Here is a 10,662-nt window from a genome sequence, read left to right on the forward strand (position 1 = left end):
CAAAAGCAGCCAATTACGCCATGCTCAGAAGCATTTTATTCTTTTTTCCATCTACCCAGCTCCACAAAGTGAATCCTGCTGTAAAGACCTCTACCTCCCGCTGGCATCACCTCCTGTCTGAGGAGGTAGTGTTTAAAGTGCCCTCAATATTTGCAGCGCGGCTTTTCTGCTGGCGTAGTTAAAGGCCACACTGTCCTCTGCAGTGGATAGTACTGAGCCACGCAGTGCATGGGGACAGTGCGTGCCAGCGCACCGCATGATGAGGAGGTGCTGGGGGCTTGTGGGCTCTGTTTTTACCGCTGATGCAAGGGGAGTTGCTTCATCTTTATGCTTTAGTACTCCATTATTCCCCCCCCCCCCCACTTGCCAGGCTAGGAAATGGTTCCTGCTGGCTGCAACACACAGGTGACAGTTCTCACCTGGGATTTCTGGGCACTCCCCTTAAGTAATACTGAAAAGCAAGATTCAGTGTGTTTGTGTGTGCCTGTGTGTCCATGCACGTGTATCTTGGGAGGGGATTGAGGAAGCATCCTAGCAGATGTAAACCAGCTCTCATACCAAACGTTCTTAAATCCCTGCTTCCCTCCTCCTTTTTGCTTCTCCCCTGTTGCTCTGGCTCAAGGAGTTTTTAATATTTCCCGCTAAGATTTCATGCCTTTCTTTCATTGTGGGGACCAGAGGAGGGGAGCCAAAACTGCACTTTTAATTGCTTCCTAATAAAAGCTACCCTGAAGCAAGAGCTGAAGGAAAGCACAGGGGAGATTTCCCTTGGTTTAATGATAACTTAGCCCTGTCACAGCTCAAATGGTGCTGTTCTCCAGTGCATCAAACCCTTCCCCTTCCACTGTGCTTGCGTCATCTTTCTTCTCCAACATATTCATCTTCATGCCCTTCTCTGAATGCATTGTCTTCATGGACCTGTTCCTCCTCGTTCACATCTTCACCAGCCTGCTCTGGCAGGAGGTCACCTCGCCCATAGGTGTTCACCACCTGCTTGCAGAAGGGACACGTCTTCTTCCCGGGCTGGGTGTGGAACCAGGTGTCAATGCAGGCACTGTGGTAAGCGTGGGAACAGGACAGGATCTTCAGGCGGTCCCCTTCCTTGTACTCTGCCATGCAGATCACACAGGTCTCGTATTTGTCTCCTTGCTTGTATGTGTGCAGCTTTATCTTGCAAGCCCTCTCGTACCAGCTTAAGCCAACCATAACTGAGATAGTGGCAATAACGACGTAGAATATGTCCCTGAAATCTCGCATGATGAAAGTTTCCTGCAGCATTTTAGCATTGTCTTGACAAGGACTCAAATAGTGTTTGGGTGGTAGAAGTCTGATGTATGCCCCTTTCTTGCATTGCAAAGTCCTTTGCAAGTGGAGGGAGACTGACTGTCCAGTGAAGAGTGATGGTATCTTAATCAGCTGCTGGATTTCTTTGTCATCAGCCATCATGGTAATCGGTTGTTCTGAATCCACATTGTATACAACAGCAATTTGGTATCCAGCCTGCTGGGCATGAAGGACTTTCTCAACAAAAGAGCAGTCATACCCCCGTATGAGTGCAATATACAACTCGGAGGCCTTTCTTGGTGCTGGAGGATTCTCTATTGCGTGGCAAGCGTTTGGTGGTATCACCCTCATCAAATACCCTGTCAGCCCTTCTGCCGGGAGCCGTGGCCCAAAGCATGCAGGCAGGGCTTTATAAGCAATGCACTTGGAGCTGTCATTGTAAGCCACGTAACCAAAGACTTCTGCAAGGGCGGCGTTGTAGAAGGCAGCAGCAACCACAAAGTGAAGAAGTTGGAGCCGAAGATTCATGCTGAATGCAGCTGGATAGCTCTGAATACAGATTTCCAGGCTGGTCCCAAAGGAAAAGTGTAAGAGACAGTCACAGAGGTGCTATCACACCCAGGCTTTATCACCATGCCATGACTTGGAACCATAGCAGGATGGAGATCAAAACCTGTTTCTGCAGGTTTTCTGTAGGTTTGAAGGTTCCCAGGATAGAACTAGTCTCTCTTTTGCTGCTAAGCAACGCCCTTACATCATCTCTGCAGATCTGTGACATCACCCAGTGACTGTTTCCCAAGGCTGGGTCATGTAACATTACTGCCAACCTGCTTAAACTTCTTCTCCCCTTACTTTTTCGCCTGCTCCATGCACATAGCTTCTAGTTTCATCTCCCCCTGGGTACTGATAGGATGCCGATTTCATTTCGCTGATGAAGTGCAGGCAGGATAAATGAGCCTCCCCATCAGCTACGTGCCCACTGCAGACTGGAATGCTTCATGCTGGTGGTCAAAGCAATTCCTGGAAAACGTGGCAGAGCGGGGAAACAGCCGTTAGCCTCTGTCCGCTGCCGGGGGGGGGGGGGGGGTGGTAGCTTGGATTTGTCTGGTGAACGTGCACTTTTTCCTTAAAATTGTGATCTTTGAACTGATACCGAGCCAAATAAATTGCTTAGGGTAAAAGGGGGTTTGTCATTTGAAATAAGTCAATCGGTAACTGTCAGTCAAAATGGCAGCCAGCAGAAGTTGAAAGCCCCTGTTTGCCCGTGTGGCCTCACTCTGCCATTACCCAAACTTCTGAGAGGGCAGATCGTCCTTCAGGGCCCCTGAGTGAGCAGCTAGATTTGCTGAAGGGGCTGATAGACTTGGGCTCTTGCTGGGGCTGAGCTTGTTGGTCTCCTGTCCTACCACCGAGAGAGTGGGTGGTAGATGAGCTTGGGAGGGCTACCATCAACTTTTGTATTGGGGCTTTTCACCTTATTTACTTTAAAACCTCAGCTGCTGGAAATCAAATGGCTGAAAAAAGACTTTAGCTTCTAGCTATAAAAACTGATTTAAAAATTCTGGTTATGGTGAAAAAGTGGAAAACATAAGGCACAAGTGTTGTCCCTCCCCCGTGAGTGTTTGACAGCAGAAGCTCCCATCTTTCAGGCAATTCCCATCTCATACGGTGACTGCTCGGTGCCCAGAGGAACGCCAGCCTGATGGGAATGCAACAGCTCTCCTGGTTGTCGGAACGAACTGGGTCTGAATATGCAGTGAACCCAGGTCAGTTCGGAACCACAAATCCCTAAAAACCTGTGCCTTTTAACAAACAGCCCTTTCTGTTTAATGATCCACTTGAGAGCAGCCCCATGGTTTCCAGTGCAGTTGTGTTGGACCTGTAGTTAAAAAATCACTCGTGTACTAGGCAACTGATTTGTTACTAGCCCCCTTGGGCTCTGCTTGAGACGGATTTCATTGGGAAAAGAGCTACAGAAAATGTCAGCAGACAGTGTGTGTGCGCGCCAGAGACTCCCAGCAGCTGTGATTTCAAATCGATTTTATTTTCCCCTCATCTAAAGAGTTTTACTTGCAGGGAGACATTTTGATGCATTTAAAAACAAAACAAGGAAAAGGTTTTGGGAGGGGGGGAGAAGCCAAATGCTTTCGAGTAGAATGAGAGATGAAGAAGAAAATGGAGGTACACTGGGAGACCTTTTTGAGGGTGCATTTTTGGCTTGGTCTTATGCTTCTTGTGATGGCATCCATCGTCCCAGTGTTCTTCAAAATCTTTGCCCCTTTACTTGCATTCAGTGCTCTATTTCTGCCTCCAGATCAACGCTTTCTGTACTGCCAGTGACCCCCTGATTGCATAAGGGGTGGGTCTGTCTTTGGGGCTGGACAAGGAGCCATGTGTCTGTGTGAGCTGTGACAGATGTGGGACCAAGGAATGATCCCCTTTGTATTCTGTGTGCTGTTATCTCATGGCTGCTCCAGCACCACCTCTTATCCTAGAATCAGCAAGGCAGGCGTGAGCAGCCATCCTGGCTTCCTCGCCAAAACCCTCGGATAAAAGGAGAAATCAGGTGTTTGCAGTCTCCAACCTGGATCTCACTAACTCTTAGCAGTAACCCAGAGAGATGTGGGCAAAAGAACAAATCCTCTTCAAGAGAGGTTGGAGGGCAAGGAAGAGGGGAATGGGGTACAGAGAAGGCTCTGGGGAGTGAGGAAAGAGGAAAAGCTGAAGTCTGGATGGGGGAGCAGGATACCCATATCCCACCCACAGGCAGGGTCAGATAGGAAACCCTAGCCCTTAGCCTCCTTTGAAATCCCTGAATGCTTTTGCAGAAGGAAGGAGAGGAGGGCTGAAGAAGGACTCTGGCCAAGATGGTCTTCACTCAAAGAGCCAAAGTGGTGCCCTGTCTGCTCTGGTTCCCTCCGTGCTTTCCGTTTGCATCACCGCTGTCTGCCTCCTCCATCGTCAGTGCCCTGGAGGCTTTGGCTCCCGCTGGCTGAGGCTAAGCCAAGCATCCCACCGTGGTGCGGGGCTGTGTTAGGCTGTCTCCAGCCCCATGCTGCATTCATTAAAGCCAGCACCGTACTCGCCTTCTCATCCTGCCCTACCCCTGTTATATTCAAGTGTTAAATATATTGCAGATGCTCCTGGACGTATTCTTGACCCATTTTCTCTGGAGTCTCTGCAATCTACTTTGTCAGAATAATTGCAATTTATTTAAATGTCAACAAGCCACACGTGGGAGACAGAAGTTGTGTGCAAGAGCAGAGCAATTACAGAGAATGGTCCCATTTCACCGCTTGAACAAAGATCCAAGCTAGAAGAAAGGAAAAGACCATTTACCTCTTAACCGATCACTTACCCCACCACTCCCAAAGTCCCCACGTTCCTTTATACTACTTCTTTGGGGCTATCACTTAGTGCAGGAGCTGGGATATAAAACCAGCTCCTTTTGCTTGTACTGCACAGAAGTGTCTGCTCAATCCAGAAGAATTTAATGCTGATTTAGACGCACATAACTGCTAGCAAAATCTAACCCTGGTCCTGCCTAAACAGCTTAAACTCTGTAACAGAAACGCAGAGGAGACTGACTTATGTAGCCATTGTTACAACTCCAACAAAACACGCGTTACAGGCTCCAGATCCAGCATTGATTTAACTTGGGGAATAAGTCTAGATGGCTTTTTCCCCTCCGCAGTTTTTGCAGCATGAAAAGAGCAGCCTGGCAGTGGGATGATGGGAGTCGGTACATAATCAGACTTCTTGTCCCTTATCTGTATTAGGTTGGCGTCTCAGGTCTATAGGCAGTGGCGTTGCACAGACACACAACAGCCTCTCCCTGCCCTCAACAGCCAAAGGCCAGGAGCAGAAAAAGCCAACGGGGGGGTTAAATGCTTTGCTCAAGACATCTTGGCAGGTATCCCTGGTTCTAGCTCGGTGCCCTTCTTATCAGGGCATGCTGCTCCTTTGGGGTCATGCTATAGGATTAGTGAGGACCAGGTTCCCAGAGCTGAAATACTAGTGATTTGCTGTGAAGGAAGATCTGGGGCCATCTAGTGACCTTCCAGTGAAAACATTTGTGCTTCCAGTGCTCCCAGTTGCTCTTAAAAGCAAGATATGTGGGACACACTTACCTCCCTCCTGCTGACTGAGCAAGTCCCCAGCTCCGCAGCGAGCTGGCTGGAAGGCAGACCTGCACCCTTTTGTTAATGACTCTTTTTTTTTTTTTTGCTAGGAGCTGATTTAGAAAGTGGTGCATGTAACCACCTCCTTTCATCCTAGATGAAAGGAAAGCATGACCCATGTCTTTACAGAATAGATAGCTGAAACAGCTGGAGTCACCACCCAAAATGCAAGCTGGGTAGATGAGAAATGGAGTTGCGTGTGCAGAGAGGTTTTGTGCCTCACTGTTTGCCACCATGGGAGAGGGATAGAAAGCGGGAGCTCTGCAAGCCCTGCTGTGTGCACTGTCCCCTACACGCCTTGGCACCGTGTGCTCCTGTGCCCTACCAGGTGCCTCTCCTGGATTTCCCAGGGGTCCAGGCAATCTCTCCGCTGTTATTACCAAGTACAAGCATGATAATCTGGGCCCTAATGCATACAGAAGATTATAAAACAGTGATTTATGGACCTGCTGCAAAAGTACCCATAATCTGCTAATGCCCGCAATTAAAAAAGGCAGCTGAGCAAATCCGGGCCATTGCAACTTAGTACCCATGTCTGGAAATGGATTCCAGTTCCAGCTGTTTTCCTTGCAACAGAGGGAGACATCTTCTTTATTAGGTATTGGTGCTGGAAATAATATCTTGCCTCTTCTAGTTTTGGCAAAACGCCCTGCAAACTTTGGACACAAAGCAAAAACGTCTTCTCCATTTAGCAGGTTTTTTGTTCTTTTTAACTATCTGCATGCAAAAAAAGAATGTAGAGAACTCTGCTTGTTTTGTCAACCTAGGTTCTGTGGTAAAAATTAGCTGGTAACTGTGGTAATTGGCCCCTTTGGAATAAACCTGTCTGTGCAGGCTTTTGGGAGGTAGAGCTTAAGAAACAGAGTAAGAGGAGGGACCTCAGGGTGAGCTGTCCAGGGACTTGGCAAGAGCTAGCTGCTGCTTCTGTTCTGTGGTTGTGGCCCTCACAAATCTTCTAGTGTGAAGCAAACCTGTATGTGATCAGCTGCCCAAACTGGGCAGAGCCAAGGATATGTCTTCAGTATTCCATTTGTCCTTCCAGTCTGTATTCCCTACTCCTACATTTCCATATGGTTTTTTTATCCTATGCTGTGCTCGTTTCCTGAGAGGCATTGGCTGGAGCTTGAATTTGTAGGGAGAATGGAAGACCGAGCTGGTGGTAGCGTGTGTGTGTGTGGGGGGGGGTGTCTTGGTTTTCCAGGAGGGAGTTTGGGTGAGCCTTCCCGGGTTACTCCTGCTCGCTGTTGTGTGCGGCGAGGGGGATCAACGCTACCGTGGTCACGCTGCGCAGGCAGAGCGGGCAGGTCTTGCTCCCGGGCTGAGCGCAGTGCCACAGGTCGATGCACTTGCCGTGGTAGGCATGGGAGCAGGACAGGAACTTCAGTGCCTCGCCGGGCTCATATGCCTGCAGGCAGATGGCACAGTCAGGGTAGTTGGCAGCCCCCCAAACCATGCTGAGGGGAGACCCTGGCCGCCATTCCTTGCTCTGCTGTTTGCTCTCCCTCTGGCTTTGGTAACTCTTCATGCATCTTGCAAGAAGCTGGATGCCTGTTATCGTGGTGACCAGGATGCTGGTGACCTTGCAGACTGGCAGAATCAGACCATAGTAAAGGAGGTCTAGATCGTGGGTGAGGCACCTGCAGGCATGGTGGCTGAAGCTCCACACAATGTCGTTCCAGAAGCAGCAGTCATCCAGGAGGATGATGGTCCCTTGCCCAGCCCAGCAGGTCTTCCTCTGAAGCCTCATGTTCACCTGCATGGTGAAGGCCACCATGGTCCCTCCCTTGATCTCCCTGTTACCTGGTGCCACGTCCCCAAAGCCTGGTGAGTTGGTGGTGATCTTGTGTCCACCTTGCTGAGCAGGAGGGGGCTCGGCCCTGCAGTGCTGGGGGCTGAGGGCCAAGAAAGCTGTGTGGGCATGGCCAAGAGTGGGGCCGCCCATCATCTCGCCCTTGGTGAGGGGCAGCCCTGGGCACGCAGCAAGAGCTAGGCCACCTGGCCCAGTGCCGTTGGCATGGCTGCTGGCAGCCCACTGGAGGCACAGGATCATGGTGGCCACGCAGAAAGGGGACAGGAGTGGGTGCCACATCCCAGTGGCAGCAGGGATGGGGGGCTGGGGTGCCTTGGCCCCAAAGGGGTGGCTCTTGGTAGGCGCCTGAGGCAGCCCAGGCTGGCCGTTGCCTTCTGGAAGCTTCTCTGTCTTTCCGCCAGGGCTGCTGCCTCACAGGGCGCCTCTGCCTTCTCGCACCTCTTCCACAGCTCCCCATCTTCTCCCCCTCATGTCCATTTCCCTCTCACGTTTATTTCTTTCCTCCTGTGGTCCATCACAGTGGCAGCCCTGACAGGGCCTTGCAGCGAGCAACTGCAGCTCTGAGGGTGTAGTTTCACAGGGGACCATGTTTTCCTCCCCTTGGATTGCCCTGGGGAATCTGGGTGTGCAAAAGAGGAGGAGATTTGGGCAAAAACTGCTTCTGCCCCGTCTCATGGCTGAAAACACACTTTGCCCTTCCTCCGTGCCAGTGAAGCCCAGTCACAGCAGCTTTCCATCCTGCTCTCCACATGAGGTTACACCACAATGGCACAAGCACATGCTCTTCTAGGTGTTTCTGATCTTCTCTATCTCTTTTGTCTCATTTTTTTTTCATCACTTTCCCTCCCCGATATCCTCTCCCTGTCCCCCATCCCATGATGTTCACCTGGGTTGTTCACCCCTTGCAGGACTGGGCAACCCCAGTTTCCCCATGGCTACCAGCCGCGTGCCAGCTCCCTTCACTCTTCCACATCTTCCCACCCAAATTTTTCTGCGCGTTCATTCCTGCAGCCACATCCCTCTCTCTGGGGGTGCTGTGGGCAGATGTGTGCCCGCACTGCAGAGCCGGTGGTACGGCAGAGCCAGGAGCGTGGTTCCCTGGGGTAATCTGCAAAGTACAAGTTGTTATTACTCACTACAGCAGAACAATCAGCGCAGGCTCTGTAATGCAGTAAGATGGATTGAAGCTGCTTAAGACCAGAGGAAAATGGAATCGCTGCTTTACAACAAGGAGTTTAGCTCCCGCAATCCACCGCTGATGAGTGATGAGACCCGAGCAAAAGCCCATATTTGAAAATTATTGGATTCGGGGAGTGAGATGGGGTTGTACAGCAGGAGCCAAAATCAGACCTGCATCTCAGCTTGGCACAGCGATGTGCCAGATCTGTCTTGTAAAGGCAAGTCTCTACATGTGCAGCTCTCTTCCCAGTAGTCATGGAGGGGATCCTGCCATCTTACACTGCTCGGGTGTGATTAGTGCCAGCGCAGCCCTTTGGAGACCCCCTTTTTCATGACAGCTACACCACAGGGCGCTGACAGCCTCCTGCAACGATCCCACCGGGGCAGGTGTGGGGTTTCCAGGCTGCTGGAGGAGCTGCGGATGGAGCTTCTCACCACCTTTGGAATTACACGCCAGACCACAGCCAGCACATCCCTGTGTAAAGGTTTAATGGTTGAGTGATGCAGAGCCCCTTTTGCAAGTGCCACGCAGGTCTGTGCGGCTTGAGCTGCCTTGCTCATCCTTGATGCTGGTTTGTCTTGGCAGAGGACTTGGAAAACCTGCATGGGTTGGAAAGGCAATAAGACACCTCATCCAGACTCCAGGAGCCAGCAGAAATGCTGTAGGTATCGTGGGCTTCCTGCAACACAAAATGGGCTGGGATTTCCCCTCCTGTTGAGATGGGAATGGCCTAAAAAGGTCCCTTCTTGGATTGGAGAACTTGCTACTTCAGAAAAGAGTTGGGATTTTAAATGAGGAGATTATAAATGAGATGGTGCTAGGATAAAAGGAAAGAGGGTGCTAAGAGAGGGAAGGGGCACTGGCTGTGCTCGGCAGCAATGTTCAGGGATCTGCACAGATATTGCCACCCAGAAACAGTCGTTGAGGAATTATTTCCCTGATTTATTTCCTGACAGCATTGGTCGTTGGTGTCGGTGTCCTCTGACGTGGTGAATAGGGAACCCATCCAGACCGATGCAGGCGCTCAGCTGAATGGGTTCCTCTGCGGCTTTTGAATTCCATGTTTGCTGGGCCTGGTGTGCCTGTATGTGTGTTGACAGAGAAAAGTTGCTCAGAAATAAAGAATTGCAGCTTTCCTGGTTACCGGGGAGAACAAGAGTATTAGAGCCGTGCTGCTTTTTTACAAATGGAGGTGCTGATCCTTTGTGCAGAGCCAGACTTCTCCACACTTCAGTCCCAGACACAGGCCCTTCCAGCTAGAGAGGGAAATTGCAAAGAGGAAAAAGCAATGAACTTCCACCAGGTTTATGGTAGTGAAGACACTGATTTCTCCTCATGTGCTTCTAGGGGATTTTAGGTTGTGCAATAATAAGATCTAGGTTATTACGTGTTTCTTATTTCTTCCAACTTAAGTGTGAGTCTAGCTTTCCTCCTGCCTTGCCTAAGATGAATAGCAGATTCTCTACTGTTACATTAAGGCAGCTTTAAAAATATAATAAACTAGCTATACAAACCTTTGTGGTCTAGGGCATAAAACAACCTCTAACTGCTTAGGATTAAGGAGACGCTTGTCGCAAATCAGCCACTTATTTTAAACACTTTTCTCTGTTAGCTGTCAGGACTGTAGGCCTAGGAACATCTGGCGGGGGGAACGAAGAACATCTTGGGGCAGTGATCTCTTCCATTGGCACATCTGTATCTGGAAGGAAACATCTGTTTGACCTGGAGGTGTGATGATAATCTGTGGTAGCTCTGTCTGTGGGCATCCATCTGTCAAAGAAAACTTCTATCTCCATTTAGCTTGTGTTCGTGAGCAAGGGTACACGCCGTAACGAAGCAGCTCATACCTTTCAGCCTTTTACGAGGTGCGAGTTGTATTTTTACCCGATTTAAATTTGAACAGCTCCTCCTTCAAATTCAGGCTTGCCCAGGTCTACCCGTGTGCATGATGGGTAAGAGCGCTCTCCCCTAGCGGGGTTGCTTGTAGGATGTTTTGCATCCTGCACCAGGCTGTAAGCATGTGAATACGCCGACCCATCGCAAGTCAGACTGTCCTAATTCTTGTTTTTATAGCTGTGGGCAGATGTTGCATCCTCTTGAGGCAAAGTAGCGCTGACCCAGTGATGGCATATGTAACCCCAAATAAATCGTGGACAGTTTGCTCATGCTTTCAGATGCCCTGGCTGCTTGTTATCCTACCGGGGGAT

General features: G+C 50.1%; 1 protein-coding gene across 1 annotated transcript; it reads right to left on the bottom strand.

Moving 5' to 3' along the window:
• Positions 1 to 855: 855 nt before the first annotated feature.
• LOC143170645 (E3 ubiquitin-protein ligase RNF13-like) lies at positions 856 to 1,812 on the bottom strand. Its single transcript, XM_076359095.1, has one exon. The coding sequence runs from the start codon at positions 1,810 to 1,812 to the stop codon at positions 856 to 858; it is 957 nt and encodes a 318-aa protein (XP_076215210.1).
• Positions 1,813 to 10,662: the final 8,850 nt, after the last annotated feature.

This window comes from Aptenodytes patagonicus, chromosome 25, assembly GCF_965638725.1.
Source record: "Aptenodytes patagonicus chromosome 25, bAptPat1.pri.cur, whole genome shotgun sequence".
In the NCBI taxonomy this organism is placed as follows: domain Eukaryota; kingdom Metazoa; phylum Chordata; class Aves; order Sphenisciformes; family Spheniscidae; genus Aptenodytes; species Aptenodytes patagonicus.

Bases quoted from the DNA above. Each gene is read 5' to 3' on its own strand.
- LOC143170645 (XM_076359095.1), bottom strand. From the start codon at position 1,812: ATGAATCTTCGGCTCCAACTTCTTCACTTTGTGGTTGCTGCTGCCTTC.